This window comes from Crocuta crocuta, unplaced genomic scaffold, assembly GCF_008692635.1.
Source record: "Crocuta crocuta isolate KB4526 unplaced genomic scaffold, BGI_CrCroc_1.0 scaffold92, whole genome shotgun sequence".
Classification (NCBI taxonomy): Eukaryota; Metazoa; Chordata; class Mammalia; order Carnivora; family Hyaenidae; genus Crocuta; species Crocuta crocuta.
Window position 1 is genome coordinate 1963271 of NW_027528804.1, and position 21439 is coordinate 1984709.

At 35.5% G+C, this 21439-nt stretch overlaps 1 protein-coding gene across 6 annotated transcripts in view; it reads left to right on the top strand.

Annotated features, from left to right (window-relative positions):
• Positions 1–21439, top strand: part of BANK1 (B cell scaffold protein with ankyrin repeats 1) — a 266852-nt gene that overhangs the window by 63155 nt on the left and 182258 nt on the right. For all 6 annotated transcript variants that reach the window (XM_077755742.1, XM_077755740.1, XM_077755744.1 and 3 more), the window contains exon 5: positions 13416–13521. In XM_077755742.1, coding sequence (XP_077611868.1) covers positions 13416–13521 — 106 coding nt within the window. The remainder of the gene's footprint in view (positions 1–13415; positions 13522–21439) is intronic.

Here is a 21439-nt window from a genome sequence, read left to right on the forward strand (position 1 = left end):
AACTGCTTCCTAAATCATTTCATCTTTTTTGGGTAGATATTAAATCCCAGCATGTAGCCTCATAAAGGTGCAGTTTCCAGAGCATGGCCCAAAACAACAGGTTGAAGAGGGACTGAATGGAACAAAACTGAAAAAAATCCAAAGCCCACCTTGGGAAGATAATTAGAATTCAAGTGCTAGTGTTAGAAATACTAGTAACTCCTATTTAACTGAGATAATTAAAACCTTTGAGATTCATCCTATATACAGAAGAGTCTGGAGACAACCATAAAGTTAACTTCTCATAGGAACAACTAGATACTATATAAGAAACCAAATTAGGTCAAAATGCTAAAAGAACATAGCAATTTTTGATCAAAGCGTTACATCGTATTCATTAAAAGAGGTTTTGAAATGATACCAAATAGCTCTCCTTAGGTGTATTTCTTGTTGGTAAAACATCTTTTACCAAATGTGTTGATCATTTTGCATGGTTTGCTTTATATTTATTGAAATCTTATTTTCGTCTTCATGTTAGGTACACTTCATTTCCAGTTTTTTAAGGTTTTTTTTAAAATGTTTTTATTTATTTCTGAGAGAAAGAGAGAGACAGTGTGAGCAGGGGAGGGTCAGAGAGAGGGAGACACAGAATCTGAAGCAGGCTTCAGGCTCTGAGCTAGGTGTCATCACAGAGCCCGATGCGGGGCTCAAACCCACAAACCGTGAGATCATGACCTGAGCCGAAGTGAGACGCTTAACTGACTGAGCCACCCAGGCGCCCCTAATTTCCAGTTTTTATTAGGTTGTATATATGATTCAATCTTTGGTTTGCTGCCTGCAAATAGTTAGTATAGTATGAAGCCAGCTACTGTTGGGATGAGGGAGATGAAGGGAAGACGTAGGAATCTCTAATATAATGAGGAACTTCCTAGTTATGAAAGGTTATTAAAGGTTAGTTTTTTCACAAGGTTAAATTCAAGTATTAGCAGGTGTCTTCATTAAAGAATTCTTCAGGAGATTCTTCCTTGGGCCTTTCAGTAATTATTTTTAGGTCCTTGTCTCCCTGGAAAGGCTAGTGAATGCCTTCCTTCCTCTTTTCGTCAGCTCCTATTGATAAGGGGTGCAAATGCATCTGGTCTCTAAACTATACTTCACCATAACACTTCATGTTCTCTAAGACACTCCTTTACTTCAGACTTTCTGTGAGTCACTGGATAAGGTCCACACTCCCCTGAATGGCACACAAGTCTGCAGAGTCACAAATCTTGCCGCACATGGGCTCTTACCGCAGCATCCTCTCCATGTCTTCTTAATTCTTTCCATGTTTCCTATTATTTTACCCCCCACAGGATTGCTCCCTCTTAGCACATATTCTGCTATTCCTCCCTTCCCCTTTCTTTAAGGCATGGGCATTGTGTTTTTCATCTTTGCATACCCAGTTACTTTCACACAATTAGTTCCTGACACATGAGACACCATGAGACACAAATGAGAAAAACACAAGTGCTTTCTTTTTCTTCTAGTGCTCTTTGAAAAAATAAGTGGAGAACTATAGCATAGGACTATAAATGATGAGATGGAGAATGAAAACTGTCCTCTTAAAGTACACTGTTACTTATTTCTCAAATTGAATAAGTGAATCTGACACCTACCAAAGTGAAGAACTCTCAGGGGCCCATGATACTAGAAAAATGACAAATTTGTGGTTGAAGCTTTTCTTCACATTCTGTCTCAGTATGAACTGTATGCTGATAAGCAGTTCATTACACACTTTTAACAACTATATGATTCCAGATTCCAGGCTTCCTTTCTTCTGAGTATTAAGGAAATGTTTGCTACTCAAAAAATGCCTAACATCTTATCTCCCTTTCAGAAGGCTGCATATTTTCTTTTCTTTTCCTTTCCAGGAAAGTGGCAGCACAGCATAGGAGAATTAGTTCTAGGGGCAGGAGCAGGAATTAGATTCTTTAACTGAATCAACAATCACTTCATGAGAACGCATTTTCCTTAGTGTGAAAGAAATTTCCTCATGTGTACAATAGACGAAGCTAGAATATATGATCTTCAAGGCCACTTCCGACTCACATATTCTATAACTTTATGCCAAGAAAACAAATACATAAATTAGGCATTATCACCACTCTTATCAGAGAATTGACTTGCAAATATGTGGGTTCTCCGTGTAGCCTTCATTTCACTTTTTCCTAATTCTCCCTGCCAAGAAGGAAGTGATTTGAATTTCATGTGTCTTTTATCACTTTTATTACTTGTTTCATATTTCTGATGAGATCTTTGAAATGAATAGGGAAAGAAAAAATAAAATTCAGTTTGGACATTTATTTCTAGATTCATTTTCATTTGTTTATGCCCCTAATTAGAATGGATCACTAAGAAGACGGCATGTCTATCGAAGCTTGATATTTTACTGATCCAATAAGTGGCATTTCCTTTGTGCCATGTCTCCACTTGTGGTAACGATTAAGCAGTGGTTAATGATGCCTTATTAGAGTAGTTCAGGCTTCAACAGTAATACTCACCCCTGGGACCCCCCGTTGAGTCAAACAGGAACAGACCGCTTGGTACCCTCATCCGCTTATTTAGGAAAAATCAAATCGGTTAACTTTACCAGCAGACATAGCAGCTGAGGTAGGGGGAAAAATAAATATTTCTGAGTGCAGTTACTTAGCCATTAACACAACCATACTTTCAGTTCTTTGTAGTTCTCTATCTTATAAGCCATCTCAGTCCACGTTGGCCCCATTCATTTTAGCTTATGTGTAACTACTGTTTAGTATATAGTTTATTGATAATATTTTAATTTATGGTTTCTGCTCACACAGTGGAAAGAAATACTCCCTCTATTAATTAGTTCTCCCCAACGAAGTACCTCTGTCGCTTCTTACATTCCCCTCTCCTCTTGTCACTGGGGTGGCTTGGACTGCCCTCTGCAGAGGATGCCTCTGTGGCCATGTGAGTGCTGCCTGTAACTGATCTCATACACACGCAACCTTCTGCTTTACCACCGAGCTCTTCAGAGATTTCAGTTCTTCAACCATAAGAAATATTTCCAAACAATCCAGAAAACAAAGCACAAGTCAAACAGTTTACAACGTTCCTCCATAGCTATTATTCATAACAAGATAATTAGAGAAAATTAGAGAATCTGCCTCTGGAATGAATCCCAAATCATCAATAACCCTTTGACAATTAGAAGACTGAAAAATCCTGGTGGCAAAAATGTTTGTTTGCATTTTTTAAAAGTGGTTATGCATTCTGCAGGCCTCTTTGCTAATAATAGAGCATCAACAGTAAGATAAAGAAATAAAGTAAATATGTAACCTGGGAGCTCTACATTGTGTTTAGCATTCCGGAACTATGCTTCTATGGTAAACAGCATCAAGACACACGAGATGAAGTAAAAGAAATCTTTGGCAAGGAAAATTCAACTTCTAAGAATCCTGGCCCCCAATCCACTACATCCCCCCCCATCAGCCAGTTAGCAATCAATCTTATTTCCTTAAGTAGCAGCACACAGACCAATAAAGTACACCAGTTTTCCTAAAGTCCCACACAACACACCCAGTGGATATTTTTCTTGTTCAGTTTAACGTGAGTTTCAGTAGCAAATGACACCATTTACCAAACTCACTTTCTTGATGTTCCCCCCCACCTTTAGTCTTCATGAAGCCATATCTATCTGGTTTTCCTCCTACTTCCTTACCCTTTCCTTCTCAATATCCTTTGCCATCTCTTCTTTCTGTGATCTAGAAAATGAAGTTTCAGTTTCAGTGTTTCGATTCTTAGACTGTCTTCCTTTCTGGATAAATATTCCCTTGGCAGATTATCTCCTTAACTTATGAGATCAAATCCAAATATGGTTTTTCTTTAAGTCTCAATCTTTCTACCTTGGGATAGACATCATCCTCAATCCAGCTGAAAAGCCAGAAACATCAGAGTCCCCCTGATACCTTCTGTTGTCTCTCCCAACAAGTTTAATCCATCATTAAGCTGCATCAGTTTTACTTCCTAAATATTGCTCGTCCCTCTCCACATCGCTTCCGTTCTCACACTTCAGTCCCCTGCTTTCCCTTGTGCCTAAACTACCGTGGGCTCCCACCTGGTCCCCCACCATGTGTTCTTGCACACAACCTACTTATCCCAAGTCCAAACTATGAGATTTTTTTTTAAAGATCTCAGAAGGTGATGTTCCTGCTCAAACTCTTCAACAGATTCCAACTGTAGTAGAGATTAAAAAAAAAAAAAAAAAAGAAAATCTTTAACATGGACAATATGACTCTGTAGACACTGTCCCCTCTCTTTTTCTCCAGCTTTATCTCACTCTCCATTCCTGACCAACTTTCAGTTCCTGGGCTTTTATGTCCCACAGGGCCTTTATATATGCTTTTCCCCCCAGTCTCCTGGAAACACTTTTCCAATCTCCTTTTCCCTTACTGTTTTCCCCTAGTTAATTCTAACTCATCTCCCAGATTTTAATTCCAGCATCACCCCCTCAGTGAAGCCTCCCTTGACCTTGCACATCTCCCTATGTATCTCTTTATGACAAAGACCACATTCTAATTTGGCATCTATGTGTGTGATGTAGTGTCAAATTAATATCTGCCTTTCATTAGACTCCAAAGTCAATTAGGGGAGAGATATTGTCTGTTTGGTCCCCTGTTGAATCTCCAGAGCCAAATACACTACCAGACACATAGCCGCTGAATACCTATTTTGTCCCGTGAAAGAATGAGAAGGTGAAAGCATTTTGTACATTAAGTTCCCCACCCAACCTCCAGCGATGCAGGTAGCAAGAGCCTCTGGTTCCAGCAGCCAGCTGCTCCCCCGTAGCACGGCACACCCCTTTTTCAGAGCTCTGGGTAGTGGACTGTTGGCTGAAGTGATGCTGTTTCTGACTGAAACAGAAAGAGCAGGAGAAGAAAGGGAAGGACAACAAAGGAAGAAACCAAGTGAAGATAAGATGATGAGACCAATTCTAATTGTCTACATTGGGAACTAGCCCCTAAAACAATGCAAAAAAAATAGTTTCAAAAATGTAGGAAATCATGGCATCATTTAGAGGAGGCTCGGTTGAAAGACATTTCTTTGACTATGTTAGTGCTATATTTGTTTTTAAATTGCTGTCTTATTACCTAATTAACAGTAAGCTGTTACAAAATGGTTGCTAAAGGAAGGAAGGGTGATTAAAGTCATGATTCTTATGACTGTGCTTTCTAATGCCTCCAATAGATAAACTTCGGTTTTTTTCTTTGCTTAATATTATGGTCCTAATCCTAAAGATGTCTATTAACAAATCTATTAGTGCCATTCAATAGTCTAATGTCATTAAATATATCTAGTATTAATTATTAATGTCTTTTATTAATCTGTTCAGGTTTAGTGAAACTAAAGCTTTGAGACTTTTTGACATTATGTGCAGGAGAGTCAGACTGAGAAATTCAGTGTAATCAAGCTTCTATAAAACTTCTAGAAAAGTGTTTTTTTAAAAAAAAACTTTATCCGATTGCTTTTACATAAATTTTTATGTTTATGCATGACTGATGGAAATGGCACAAAATGCTATTTGTTCCCCAGAATTTCATTTTCCTTTATTATGTGATAATATAACTTGTATCTGGACACATGCTGGCCCAGGTAAATATTGCACTTCCTGATTCCCTTGGAACTAAGCCGCAGCCATCTAACTAACAGCCAGTGGCGTGTTGGTGGAAGTGGTATGTGCACATTTCTGATCATGTTCTTCAAAGAAGGATAGAGTCTCTCCTTCACTGGCTTTTTTCTCAGACTGGCTACCATAATAACAAGGGAGCGACAGATGAACCAACTAGGACCATGAAGATGAAGTATTGCAGCAAAGAAAATGGAGCCTGGATCCCTTAATCGGGGAGCCTACATCAGTGCTAGACCACCTAATTCCAAGCTTTCGTGTTAGACAAATAGGCTTCCATCTTGTTTAAGCCATTGACATTTTTGGTCTCAGTACTACAGTAGCAAAATCTATATTCTAATTTAAAATAAATGTGTGATTTATTAATTAAGCCATTGACATTTTTGGTCTCAGTACTACAGTAGCAAAATCTATATTCTAATTTAAAATACATGTGTGACTTAAAAATTTAAAAGGAAGAAACAAACTATTTTGTTTAGTTGCTGAAAAAACCAGTTTGGGAAGCAGGCTTCTCATTACGGACTTGTGTGTTTGTCTAAATCACAGCACATTGTAGTATTTAGAGAAAAGGGAATTAATATGTCCTGGATATTTTACATATTCACTCATTGAAATCTTACATATTTTGTTAGTTAAGTGTTTTTAAGGTCTGTAACTAGTGAGTCCTGGAGCAGGAATTTCAACACAGAATCCTCAGATCTCAAAGATATTTTTTTCTTGTCATAATATTATTTTCATGTTATTTAAAGATATTCCAGGAGTGCCTGGGTGGCTCAGTCGGTTAAGCCTCCAGCTTTAGCTCAGGTCATAGTCTCATGGTTCATAAGTTCGAACCCCACGTCAGGCTCTGTGCTGCCAGCTCAGTGTCTGGATCCTGCTTTCGAATTTTGTGTCTCTCTGTCTCTGCCCCTCCCCCACTCACTCTCTGTCTCTCTCAAAAGTAAATAAAACATTTTAAAAAATGTAAAGATATTCCAAAACTCTATGAATGCCGAATCAATAATAAATATAAAATATTTGAAGGGAGTCTTAAACTGCATTGTTTTATATTTTCACATTTACTTTTGCATATGTAGTCATAGATATGTTGAAATTCTAAGAACTGACTCACCCAAAATTAGGAAAATTAATCTGACAAAGGAAAAGATCTCCTTTATCTTACCCTATTCACTTATTTAGATTATTCTTTAACTGCTTGGAGTTAAATACTCATGAAGTTTAAAAAAAAAAGAGAAAGGCTTTGCATAACCCCGGCGAGTATTTGCTTTGTTCTTTACCTATCATTTTCTTTACCAGCTGCGGTAGGAAATTTTGTTTACGATATGTTATATAAACTAGTTATCAAAGTCCCCTTTAAATGGCTATTTTGGCTCACTGTCACAGCTCACACTATGAACAGTGGAACAAACAAAATGACCTTTCTTTTCCTAGTTAAACTTAAACAAGCATAACAATTTGTTATAGTAAGAACACATTTTCAGCTCAACGTTGACTTTCCTTTTAGATACCTGAAGGTAAAGAGTAAAATGTAACTATTTAATGGGCTTTGTCCTATACTATTTTATAACTCTCCCATGGTTATTTCACTGAAGTTGTTTCTCTTGCCGACCTAGACACTTTATTCTTACCATCTTTCCCTACCAGATCTGAAACATTAATATTCTGTGGCCAACCTTACAGGTTTCTTCACCCACCATCAATGCTTAAAACCCTTTTTCTTTTTCTGCCTCTACTATGGAAGATGGGAAAGCCAGATTCTCACATTTTTAACCACCTGTTTAGCTAGAGATTATCATGTAAGGCAATTTTAGATGATGAGACACAAGGGGACGTCTTTGGAGCTTTTGCTTTCATGGTTAAAAAAAGAAGAGGAATGGGGCACCTGAGTGGCTCAGTCGGTGAAGCATCCAACTTCAGCTCAGGTCATTATCTCGTAGTTTGTGGATTCGAACCCCGTATTGGGCTCTGTTCTGACAGCTCGGAGCCTGGAGCCTGCTTCGGATTCTGTGTCTCCCTCTCTCCCATTTGCACTCTCTCTCTCTGTCTCTCTTTCTCAAAAATAAACATTAAAAAAAATAGAAAAAAAAAGAAGAGGAATAGATGTGGTTGGCAGTAGACACGTTTACCGTCCCCCTTCCATGCATGCCCCTTTCCTTCTAGTTTCTGGATAAACATATGATGTTTGGAACTGCAGCGTCCATCACGAAACTCCGGGACCAAAATTTATTCTTTGCTCAAATACTATTTCAGATTATATTCTTTTCTCTATGGCTGGAATATAGTATTAAATATAGTGTGTTTAGACTGTAAACACATAACTTAAAATCCTTGTAGTACTTACTAGCTCTGCAGTTTGGGGTGTTAACTAAGGTTTTTTAATTAATTAATTAATTAGTTAGTTAGTTAATTTTACCATAGTTATCACATCTGTTAAAAAGGCATTTAAAAAAATCTACCATGCAGGAATGTTATAGACATTTTGAGACAAATTATGTAAAGCCTAGTGCATTCTAGGGGCCCAACATGTAGTTATTATTACCACCTACACTCTTTGAGTCTGTTTCATTGTAGAGACTTATCCTATACCTACAACATACAGCCTTTCATACCAGTGCAATCATCTGAAGTATCCCTTTACTGCTTATGATATGATATGGTATGATATGATATGATATGATATGATATGATATGATATATGACATGACATGACATGACATGATATTGTCCTAAAATCTTGTTAAGGACAGTCTCTCAACACCATCATGCCCAAGCAATGTTCACAGCCCTTATTCAGAAAAGGAGCAAACCAGACTTTGAAATGGTGCTGCTATGTAAATAGATAGTGATCTCAAGGAATTCAGCTTTGTGTAAATAAATATTTCCTGTGGTGTTTTTATTTATTTTTTGGTTCATGATTTTTCCTAATTTGTTTGTTTTTGTCTAAACTTAATTTTTAGAATTGTAGATGCATAGGTATTTGTAAAAAATAATAGAGATTGTGTGTTTGGTTTCTGTTTGATTTGTGCTTTTCAGGGAATTTGTCGATTTCATCTAACTTGTCAAATGTATGTGTGCAAAATTGTTCATAGTACTTCCTTATTAGCCCTTTTCATGTCTGCAGGGCCTATAGTGATAGCTCATGTTTCATTCATGATATTTGTCATTCATATCTTCTCTCTTTTTTCTTCAGTCTTACTAATGGTTTGTCAATTTTACTGAGTTTTTAAAAGAACCATCTCTTTGTTATGTTGACTTTTTTCTGTTTTTATGTTTTCAATTTCATTGATTGCTATGTTGTATTTATTATTTTCTTCTTTCTGCTTGCTTTGAGTTAGTTCTAATCCTTTTTTTAGGCTGTTGAAGTGGAAGCCTATTTTATTTACCTATATATTTTTTATTGTGTTCTTTCTTCTTTCTTCACGTTCCAAGATTCTTTCTTTTATTATATTCCTACTGTTTAGAGAGCTTCTTCTATCCATTGTTGTAGGGTACATCTGCTGACAATAAATTTCCTTTTTTCCTTGTTTTGAGAATGTCATGATTTTCACTTCATTCTTAAAGGTTGCTTTTGGTGGACATAAGATTCTTTATTAATAGTTCTTTTCCTTTAACTTTTGACAAATATTGTGCCACTTCTTTGTGACTACTACTACCATGTTTCTAATTGTTTTTACCTTATAGGGTAAGATTTTGTTTCTCTTTAGCCTCTTTCAAATTTTTTTCTTTGTTTGTCTTTAATGTTGAGAAATATAATTACGTTTCTTGGCATGCACTTCTTTGACTTTAACCTGTTTGTGGTTTACTCAGTTTCTTCAGTCCGTAGGTTTTTCTCTTGCTAAATCCAGGACATTATCAGCCATTATTTCTTTGTGTACTTTTTCATCCACATCCTCTCCTCCTGGGATTCTGATCACAGGAATGTTAAATCTTTTGTTTTAATTTCATAGGTCCCCTTACTGTTTGTTTGTTTCTTTCTTTTCATTCTATTTTGTTTCTGTTGTTGAGATTGAGTATTTTTCGTTGTCCTATTTCCAAGTTTCTTTCCTTTGCCCTTTTCATTCTGCTGTTGAGCCCATCCACTGAGCTTTTTAGATTGTTGTATTTTTCACTTCTAAAAATTCCAATTGACTCTTGTTTATATCTTCTATTTCTTTACTAAGCCCAATGTGGTGCTCTGTTTCAGGGCCATGAGGTCGAGACCTGAGCCAAAATCAAGAGTTGGACTCTTAACTGCCTGAACCACCTAGACACCCCAACTGAGGCTTTAAAATAATTATTTCAAGAATTATCGTAATTACTTGTTGAAACATTTTGATCATGACTGTTTTAAATTCTTTTTAAGATAATTCTAAAACCGTTTTCCTATTGGTATTGGCATTTATTGATTGTCTCTTTTTATTCAGTTAGAGATCTTCCTGGTTCTTGACATTTTATTTTATTTTTTGAGAGACAGAGTTCAAGCAGGAGAGGGGCAGAGAAAGAGGGAGACACAGAATCCAAAGCAGGCTCCAGGCTCTGAGCTGTCAGCACAGAACCTCATGTGAGGCCTGAACCCATGAATGTGAGATCATGACCTGAGCTGAAGTCAGAGGCTCAACTGACTGATCCACCCAGGCTCCTCCTTCTGTTTCTTTGTATAGCAACTGATTTTCTATTGAAATGTGGACATTTTAGTTGTATTTAAGAAGAAGAAAAGGAGAAAGTGTAACTACTCCATCCTCTCAGATGTGGAGTTCTGTAATTCTAAATATCTTTTAAAACAGATATTTATATATTTTTCTTTCTTAGGAAGAAATACTTATTATAAGAAAGTTGTTTATTAAGGATAACTTTATATATATATGTATATATGTATATATATAGAGAGAGATATTCAGATTCAGATNAATCAATTGCATATTTCATCACAAGACACTGAAAGAATTCTGGAAAAAGTCATGTATTTATTTCACATGTACAAAGTTTTTACCATTTTGTAATATCTTTCTATTTCATATCTTAGTTTTTTTCTGATTTCTTTTTCTAATATTCTTTATAGGTATAGATGTATGAAAAAATGCATATGTATATATGTTTATATTGTTTACATATGTGATTTTTCCTATAACCAAATACTAGCATTGACATGATTTTATCATTTTATTCTACTATTATTTTCACATCAGTTTCCTCATAATAACTAAAATCTTAGGATGGTTGTGAATGTTCCTGAATAAATGTTAAGCTACTCTTTTTTAATCTCTTTATTTGAGCAACAATTGTATCAACTTCATTAAGTATGTTTTGTGTTGCATAATTTATTTTAAGGAGAGGAAAATTTATGGCGTTTTCAAATTTCAATGCCAGTGTTTGTTAGAAAATATGCCGATTTGTGTCCTTGATATTTAAAAGTAAGCATAACTATTTGTATCAGATTTTTCTAGTTAGGGTAGCTTCCAAGGAGACATTCTTTTGGGATTACTTTTAATAGCCATTTCTGTGATTTTCACATGTTTCTCTTATGTCCTATACCATTTTTTTGTGGGCATAATACTAGTAATATGAAATTGAGCTAGAAGTGATTCAACTATTTATGGTAAGCTGGAATATTAAAGGTATCTATATTCTCTCCTAGTTAAGTATATGTCTACATGGTGAGGATGTTTTTCTTCTTCTGATTTTAAAAACACTGCTACTACATTTTTTAAAATTCAGTGGCATGAGCTGTAGCATTTCTCACATTAAAGTGTCACAGTGCTTCAGGGGAAGAAATGGTACTTCTCAGATTCCTACTGGGAATGCTTGCTCTTTTGAATTCTCATCTGTGTCTCACAATCTCAGAGCTGGAAGGAATCTCAGAGGTTATCTTATGCCTAATTTATATATGAGTATAGTAACTCAATGACACATCAGTCTTTCCATACTAAATCTTGTATACTTCGGGGAAGAAATAGTAAGTTCATATTCTCCTACAGAAATATCACTGACTAGATAATAGCCTATGGAGAACTCATGGCCAATTACACAATTTTTAAAGAAAATTTACAAACTAATGTTATGATTTTAATATTTTCATAGTCCTTTCATCAGTTCCTAGAGCTAAGACATGTTCTTTTGGAGCTTAAGTAGAAAGAAAGTGTAAAATATATTGCCAGTAATGTTTTGCCCCACCACTCTTACCAAAGACTTCCTGAAAAGACTAATTACTAGTATAAAATTGTCACGTCTATATTTATAGGATAGGTTCCATTCAGTATCAATAGCCAGCCACATAAGTAGTCATAATCATCCTTGAACTTAAATAAGCTTAATTTCATCCATGTATAAACATTTCCATGGTAAGTATTATAGGCCTAATAACTCCTTGTTGCTTACAGTATTAATTACAAACTTTATTTCATATACAAGACACTTTTTTAAATGTCCACTTCCTCTCTCCTTCTGCAGTCTTGTGGAAATTCCTAAAATCATGAACCAGATCATGCTTTATGATACCTTCATGACTACATGCAGTTTGTTCCTTTAGTCCAGAATGTTCTTTATATACATGACAATTTCAATGTAGCTCATCTCCTCCATAAAGCCTTTTCTGACCATTTCTTCCTGTGTGGAATTGAGCCACCTCCCTTTTGCCTGCACTGTTCTTGACCCAGAAAGACTTTCTATCATAGTACCTAGAACTCAATTCATGGCCTGTATGCAATTAGATGACTATGAATTTTTGAAGGCAAAGCTTATTGTCAAATCTCTCCTTAAAAAAAAAAAAAGACTCACACCTAATCGTTTCACATACTGCATAGCATTAAGTATATTCATGTTGGTTTTGCTTCACATTCTATAGCTGTAAGTCGAGGAGACTTCTTCCTTTCTCCCATTTTTAAAGAGGACTTTTAAAAACTCCAGAGAAGCCTGAACCAATTTATTATTTAAGACACCTAGATTTATTGAAAAATAAAGATACGTAAAGATATAGAGTAATAAAATGTCTTTTTTTTCAATCCAATCATTTAATTTCTATGACTATGTATTGCCAGTTAGCCTAATTTTATTTGGAAATCATATAAAAAATCCTAAGTAGGGACTTTTGTTTCACAATCCTCTCTCCACCCCATGGCCTTGTTGATTGGCACCCCTCTTCAAATGCAGTTATCTATGTCTCACATCCAATTGGTCCCAGCCATAGCTTCACAATTTTAGGAGAACAGTGGCCTCTGTGATAGGTTTTTCATCAGTAGTAGGATTCTACATGGCTCATTCCCCAAATGCTCAGTTTAGGGAAATAGAATAGACATATAGTTACTCTATATTGTGAAGAGGGACAAGATAAATATTCTCCCTCACTTTCACACAAAAATGAAATAATCTAAGACTCTTCCATTTCTGACCTTTAAGTTGAAGAACCAGACTCATCATTTTATTTTTTGTTTGTTAAAATGTAACATGTATTGTAACAGAAGTTTATTTTTGAATCAAATTTCACTGTTATCATTGGCCTGCTGTAATACTTTTTTTGAAATTAGTAAATATTTAAGTAAAGATATTCATCCAGACACAAAGGCTTTTGTTTATTTCATCTATTTTTCTCTTATTTTAATAACTGACTTTTAGGCAAACTGCTATTGTTTTGTATTATTCTTTCAAAAGAGGTATCAGTATTATTAGAAAGATTAACCAGTATTTACTCTAGCTAATAATTTTATTATGTTGCACTAAGATGGGTTTCTGTGTAAATACTTGAACCAAGAAAATTTTTCTTTTCATTTGAAAACAGGAAGACATTGATGAACTTGATGATATTCTCACATCTGTATTCAAGCATGAGATACCATATTATGAGTTTCGATCATGCCAACCTGAAATCAACCCTCAAAGAGAAGGTGAGTATTTTCCAACTGCATCAGTTATTTATTCTGTGCAACTATTTAAATATTATCTCTAAGAATATAGATAGCTACATTGTTGATTTTAGCCAATTCTCATCCCCCACTGAGAGGGCCCATTTATAACAAACTTTTAAAGGTCCATTTGGTAAATTTTTATTTTTTTATCACAGGCCTTAAAAATGCACATAAAATAGGCGAACCAACTTCCTGATTTTTTTATCTTAAGGAGACTTTTAGATAACTGATAATGGAGATTATTCATCATAGCATTATTTATAATTACTGAAAGTAGAAATAACTTAATCTTCCAAACATTGGTAATTGATTAAATAAATTCTGGCACATCCATTAATGCAATCATCATAAACAAATTTTATTATGAATTGATTTGCTGGCTGGAATGATGCTTTGATATATACTTAATTGAGTAAAAACAGGGTACATAGCAGTAGATAGAATATGATTTTTGCTTAAAACAGTACATATGTTTGAGGCACCTGGGTGGCTAAGTTGGTTAAGCATTGGCTCAGGTCATGATCTCAGGGTTGGTGAGTTCAAGTCCCACATAGGGCTCTGTGCTGACAGCTCAGAGCCTGGAGCCTGCTTCAGATTCTGTGTCCCCTCTCTACCCCTCCCCTGCTCACACTCTGTCTCTCTCTCAAAACTAAATAAACATTAGAAAATAACTTAAAATGGTAGTATATATGTTTACATGTGTATATATGTATGTAGAGGGAGAAAGAGAGAAAGATGTGATCTGGACAGACAGGCACCTGTTAATAATAGTTATCTTTAGTTGTGCAATTTCAGGTATTACATCTTTCTTTTCATTTTACTTAATCTGTGTTTTCTACAATGACTGTATTATTTGTGTCCTAAAAAGAAATATGCATATACATATTGAGAAAAGTATATAAAGGAGCTACTATGAGAAAAATCATACTTCTAAGTTTTATTATGCACTCAGCAGTATATTTTCAAAATTGCCTGTTCCTACATAGTTTGTTGACACACTGCTTATAATTCGTTTATATGCCCAGTGTGTACCAAACACTATGATAGGGACATAATGGTATGTAAAACAGGCATGGAGCTAAAGAATATGTACAGTGTAGGTACACTGTAGCACTGTTTAGCAGAGGCTTTTTCTGTGGTTTCTGTGCTATTTGAGGCGGTTTTGTCATCAGGCTGGCAAGCCTCAGGGAAGCAGGAAGAAAAGAATTGAAGTCTTAAGGCACAGCCAATTGTGATTTACCCACATGTGCAGGAACTTATAAAATGTTTACATTATGAGTTTACATTATGTGGAAAGGGTAATAATGCGTAATTTTTGAATAAGTAATCTTGTGAGAGTGATGAAAACTTATTTTAATATTTTCCACATACATTTGAACAATATATAACTCACAAAGGCTAGGCATGAAGTTAGGGTAGAAAAGAAACATAACATGATTTCTCATTTAAGACACCATCACTTGGGAAAACAAGAGAATATGTAAGTCATAATAGAAAGAAATAATGTACTAAACACTATGGGATTGATTACATCAACAATAGAATTTTAGAGAAAAGCTGTATTATTTTTCAGGACATGCTTCATAAAAGAGGTAGGATTTTACATGGGTCTTGAATGATGTGTTCCAATGAAGAAAGAGAAAAGAAACAGAAGAATTCTAGGCTTGAGAAAGTTCATAGAAAGGTATGAGGATGAGATTATGACACAGTTTTAACAAATTCCTTTAGCATTGTATTTCTTTAGGTTTGTGGAATAAGAACTGTGAGATTAGAAAGGATGGAATGGTCTTCATTTTTGTGGGTTAAGAATTCTAGTTAAGTTTAAAAATGCTTTTCAATATCTAGCTTAGATTATGGAATGTGAATTCCATAGAGTCAGAAAGGATAGAAGAGTTCTGATCCTTTATTTTCATAGAAAAAGAATTCTGGATGGGTTAAATCAGAGGTCTTGGTAATGTGGAAAAAGTCCAGCTTCTAGTTTTCTGATAAACTTCCAGGTAAAGCAGATGCTGCTAGTCTCAGACCTTTCACTGAGAGTTAAGGGTTTAGAGCAGTGTTTCTCAAACTTGGTGCATATTATAATTAGCTGAGGAGCTTTTAGAACCTTTGATGCCTAAACCACACCGCCCCATTAATGAAAAATCTGGGGGTGAATTTCAGCTATCAATACGTTTTAAGGTTTTCCAGGCGATTCCAATGGGCAACTAAGTTTAATAGCCCCTTATTTCTTCAACGTATTACAGACCTGCAAAAATAATTCATCTTCATACAGGTATTTGGCATAGAGAACATACTACTCTCTCTTTACAATGGTTGGAAAGTTAGTAACATGTAAAAATTTTAAAACATTACTAGAATTTAATGATCAACCTGTTTTGAAAAAGATTTTTATAAAACAATTACATATTTGAAACAAAGATACAAATGGAAAGTTCAATATAATCTAGGAGATTCATTCAAATTCCTCATTGCTGAGTATTGCTGGATGACAGATGCTATTAAACCAGTAACAGAAGCAAACAACCCTAATAACATCAGTATGTCATTCCTAGTGGAAGTACAAATAACAAAATACAAATCACAGAACAAAAATATGCAAGATAGACATGAATATGACTGAACTCATGTATTGCTTGCCTCCTTGGCCTCATAATCTTACATTAGTGTCAGCTTCAAAATATCTGGTGTTTAAAGGGCCCCTGGGTGCCTCAGTCAGTTAAGTGTCTGAGCCTTGATTTCGGCTCAGGTCATGATTTCATGGTTGGTGAGTTCAAGCCTTGCATTGGGCTCTGCGCAAACAGCAAGGAGCCTAGCTGGGATTCTCTTCCTCCCTCTCTCTCTGCTCCTCGTCTGTTCATGCTCTCTCTCTCTTTCTCTCTCTCAAAATAGATAAATGAACTTAAAGTATCTATATTTCTGGTCCTTAAGACCTTGTACCATATTTTTATTGATTTATTTTTATTTTTTTAATATAATTTATTGTCAAGTTAGCTAACATACAGTGTATCCAGTGTGCTCTTGGTTTTGGGGTAGATTCTCATGATTCATCATTTATATACAAATCCAGTGCTCATCCCAACAAGTGCCCTACTGAATGTCCATCACCCATTTTCCCCTCTCCTCCGTTTCCTCCATGAGCCCTTGGATTGTTCTCTGTATTTTTGAGTCTCTTATGGTTTGCCTCCCTCTCTGTTTAAAACTATTGTTCCCCTTCTCTTCCCCCATGGTCTTCTGTTATGTTTCTCAAGTTCCACATGGGTAAAAACATATGGTATCTGTCTTTCTCTGACTTACTTATTTCACTTAGCCTAACACCTTCCAGTTTCATCCATATTGTTGCAAATGACAGGATTTTTCTTTCTCATTGCCAAGTAGTATTCCATTGTATATATAAACCACGTCTTCTTTATCCATTCGTTAGTTGATGAACATTTGGGCTCTTTCCATAATTTGGCTATTGTTGAAAACACTGCTATAAACATTGGGGTACATGTGCCTGTATGTATCAGCACTCCTGTATGATTTGGATAAATACCTAGTAGTGCTATTGCTGGGTGGTAGGGTAGTTCTATTTTTAATTTTTTGAGGAACCTCCACACTGTTTTCCAGAGCAGCTGCACTAGTTTGCATTCCCACCAGCAGTGTGAGAGGGTTCTTGTTTCTCCACATCCTCTCCAACATCTGATGTTTCCTGAGTTGTTAATTTTAGCCAGTCTGAGCAGTGTGAGATGGTATTTCAGTGTGACTTTGATTTGTATTTGCCTGATGATGAGCGATGTTGAGCATCTTTTCATGTGTCTGCTGGCCACCTAGGTATCTTCCTTGGAAAAGTGTCTATTCATGTCTTCTGCCCATTTCTTCACTGGATTATTTTTCAGGTTTTAAGTTTGCTAAGTTCTTTATATATTTTGGATATAAACTTTTTATCCTAGTATGTCATTTGCAAATATCTTCTCCCATTCTGTTGCTTGCCTTTTAGTTTTGTTGATTGTTTTCTTTGCAGTGCAGAAGCTTTATATGTTGATGAGATCCCAATAGTTCATTTTTGCTTTTATTGCCCTTGCCTTTGGAGACGTGTTGAGCAAGAAATTGCTGCAGCTGAGGTCAAAGAGGTTGTTGCTTATTTTCTTCTCTACTGTTTTGATGGTTTCCCGTCTCATATTAAGTCTTTCATACATTTTGAGTTTATTTTTGTGTATGGAGTAAGAAAGTGGTCCAGGTTCATTCTTCTGCATGTTGCTGTCCAGTTCTCCCAGCACCATTTGCTAAAGAAACTGTCTTTTTTCCATTGGATACTTTTTCCTGCTTTGTCAAAGATTAGCTGGCCATGCATTTGCAGGTCCAGTTCTAAGTTCTCTATTCTATTCCATTGTTCTGTGTGTCTGTTTTTTTGCCAATACCATATTGTCTTGGTGATTATAGCTTTGTAGTAGAGGCTAAAGTCTGAAATTCAGATTCCTCCAGCTTTCGTTTTCTTTTTCAACATTACTTTGGCTATTCAGGGTCTTTTGTGGTTCCATACAAAGTTTAGGATTGTTTGCTCCAGCTTTGAGAAGAATGCCAGTGCAATTTCGATTGGGATTGCATTGAATGTGTAGACTGCTTTGGGTAATATTGACATTTTAACAATGTTTGTTCTTCCAGTCCATGAGCGTGGAATGTTTTTCCATTTGTTTGTGTCTTCTTCAATTTCCTTCATAAATTTTCTGTAGTTTTCAGCAAAAGATCTTTTACATCTTTAGTTAGGTTTATTCCTAGATATTTTTTTGGTTCTCAGTGCAATTGTATATTGGATCAATTTTTTTATTTCTCTTTCCATTGCTTCATTATTGGTGTATAGAAATGCAACTGATTCCTGTACATTGATTTTGTATCCTGTGACTTTGCTGAATTCATGTATCAGTTCTAGCAACTTTTTGGTGGAGTCTTTTGGGTTTTCCATGTAGAGTATCATGTCATCTGCAAAAAGTGAAAGTTTGACTTCTTTTTTGCCAATTTGGAAGCCTTTTATTTCATTTTGTTGTCTGATTGCTGAGGTTAGGACTTCCACCACTATGTTAAACAGCAGTGGTGAGAGAGAATATCCTTGTCATGTTCCTGATCTCAGGGAGGAAGCTCTCAGTTTTTCCGCATTGAGGATGATATTAGCTGTGGGCTTTCATATGTCTTTTATGATGTTAAGGTATGTTCTTTCTATCTTGACTTTCTTGAGGGTTCTTAATAAGAAAGGATGCTGTATTTTGTCAAATGCTTTTTCTGCATCTATTGACAGATCATATGGTTCTTGTCTTTTTTTTTTAATTGATGTGATGTGTCACATTGATTGATTTGCAAATATTGAACCAGCCCTGCAGCCCAAGAATGAATCCCACTTGATCATGGTGAATAATTTTTTTAATACACTGTTGAACTCGATTTGCTAGTATCTTGTTGAGAATTTTCACAGTCACATTCATCAGGGATACTGGCCTGTAATTCTCCTTTTTAGTGAGGTCTCTGGTTTGGGAATCAAGGTAATGTTGGCTTTACAGAATGAGTCTGAAAGTTTTCCTTCCATTTATATTTTTTGGAACAGCTTGAGATGGATAGGTATTAACTCTGCTTTAGATGTCTGGTAGAATTCCCCTGGTAAACCCTCTGGCCCAAGACTCTTATTTGTTGGGAGATTTTTGATAATTGATTTGATTTTTTTCACTGGCTATGAGTCTGTTCAAATCTTCTATTTCTTCCCATTTTGAGTGTGTGGGTGTTTTGGAATTTGTCCATTTCTTACAGGTTGTCCAGTTTGTTGGCATATAATTTTTCATAGTATTCTCTAATAATTGCTTGAATTTCTGTGATGTTCATTGTGATCTGTTCCTATTTCATTTGTGATTTTATCTATTTGGGTCCTCTCTTTTATTTTTGAGAAGTCTGGCTCGGGGTTTTCTCAATTTTGTGTATCTTTACAAAAAACCGGGTCTTAGATTCATTGATCTGTTCCCTTGTTTTTGTTTTTATTTTGATCCTATACTGTTTATTTCTGCTCTAATCTTTATTATTTCTCTTCTGCTGCTGGATTTGGGGTTTCTTTGCTGTTCTGATACTAGTTCCTTTAGGTGTGAGGTTAGATTCTGTATTTAGGATTTTTCTTGTTTGTTGAAATAGCCACGGATTGCAGTGTATTTTCCTCTGAGGACTTCCTTTGCTGCATCCCAAAGATTTTGGACTGTCATGTGTTCATTTTCATTTACTTTCATGTATTTTTTAACTTCTTCTTTAACTGCTTGGTTGACCCATTCATTCTTTAGTAGGATGTTCTTTAACACCCATGCATTTGGAGGCTTTCCAAATTTTATCTTGTGGTTGATTTCAGGTTTCATAGCATTGTGATCTGAAAAGATGCATGGTATGATCTCAATTCTTTTATTTTTACTGAGAGCTGTTTTGTGACCCAGTATGTGATGTATCTTGGAGAATGTTTCAGGTGCACTCGAGAAGAATGTTTATTCTGCTGCTTTTGGATGAAAAGTTCTGAATATATCTGTCAAGTCCATCAGGTCCAGTGTATCATTCAAGATCATTCTTTCTTTATTGGTTTTCTGCCTAGATGATCTGTCCATTGCTGTAAGTAGAGTATTAAAGTACCCTGCAGTTCACAGGAGTTCTCTGTGCCTCCTGAATTTGGATGTCTGCTTAGGCAAATTCTCAGCTATCATTTGTTCAAGTAAACCTTCTGCCCCTTTCTCTCTTTTCTTCTTCTTACGGAACTCCTATGATACAGATGTTATTATATTTCATTGAATCACTTAGTTTTCTAATTTTCCCTTCATTTTCTAGTATTGATTTATATTTCTTTTCCTCAGCTTCATCATTTTCCATAATTTTATCTTCTATTTCGTTTACTCTCCCCTCTGCTTCCTCCATCCTTGATGTCACTACAGCTAGTTTATTTTGCACCTCAATTTCACCGTTTCTTAATTTGTCATGACTATTTCTTAATTCCTTTTTCTCTGCAGCAGTAGATTCTCTGCTGTCTTTTATGCTTTTTTTCAAGCCCAGCTATTAATCTTATAACTATTACTCTAAATTCTTACTCAGGTATATTGTTTATATCTGCCTTGAGCAATTCTCTAGCTGTCATATTTTCTGGAATTTCTATTGATGAGAATGCTTCCATTTTGTTATTTTGGCTAGTTTTCTCTTATGTGTTTAATAGCTTCTTATATGTCTTCTACCTGTTGGAACTTCTATATTAAAAAGGGGCCATATACTGTCCAGGGCCTGACCCTTCAGGAGATGTTTTTGGAGTGTGTTATATGCTCTGTGTTGTTGTGACTCTGGTTGCTTTATCTCCCTGCTCGTAGTAGTCGTTTGGACCTTCTGACAGGTGTGCTTTGATTTGTTCTTTGAAGCAACCCTGGAAAAAGTTTTTAAAAGGCAGGGGTGGTAGAAGAAGCCTTATCCCATATAAAAAGAGAAATGACAGGAGCAGGAGAGAAGAAAAAAATGACCAGGCAGAGAATCAGAGAAACTATACAGCTTAATCCAGAGAGAGAGAAAAAAAAAATAAAGAAGGAGATATAGAAGAGGTTTAAAAATAATAGATTAAAAATCTCCACTTAAACAAACCAAGAACCAGAACAACCAGACTAGAGAAGGAAAGAAATAAGGGGAAAAAAAGAAATGGGATAAATTAATTAATTAATTAAAAATATATATATAAATAAATAATTTAAATATATATATAAAGAATTATATATATGTGTATATACATGTATGTATATATAAAGAATTGACCAAGAATCAAATCAGAAAATGTAAAACTGTTGGACTGGTATCTGATGGTGCCATGGAACTGGTTACTGCCAGTTCAGAGGAGGTGCTGTCTGGTTCATTCAGTGTCACTCTTGCTCTG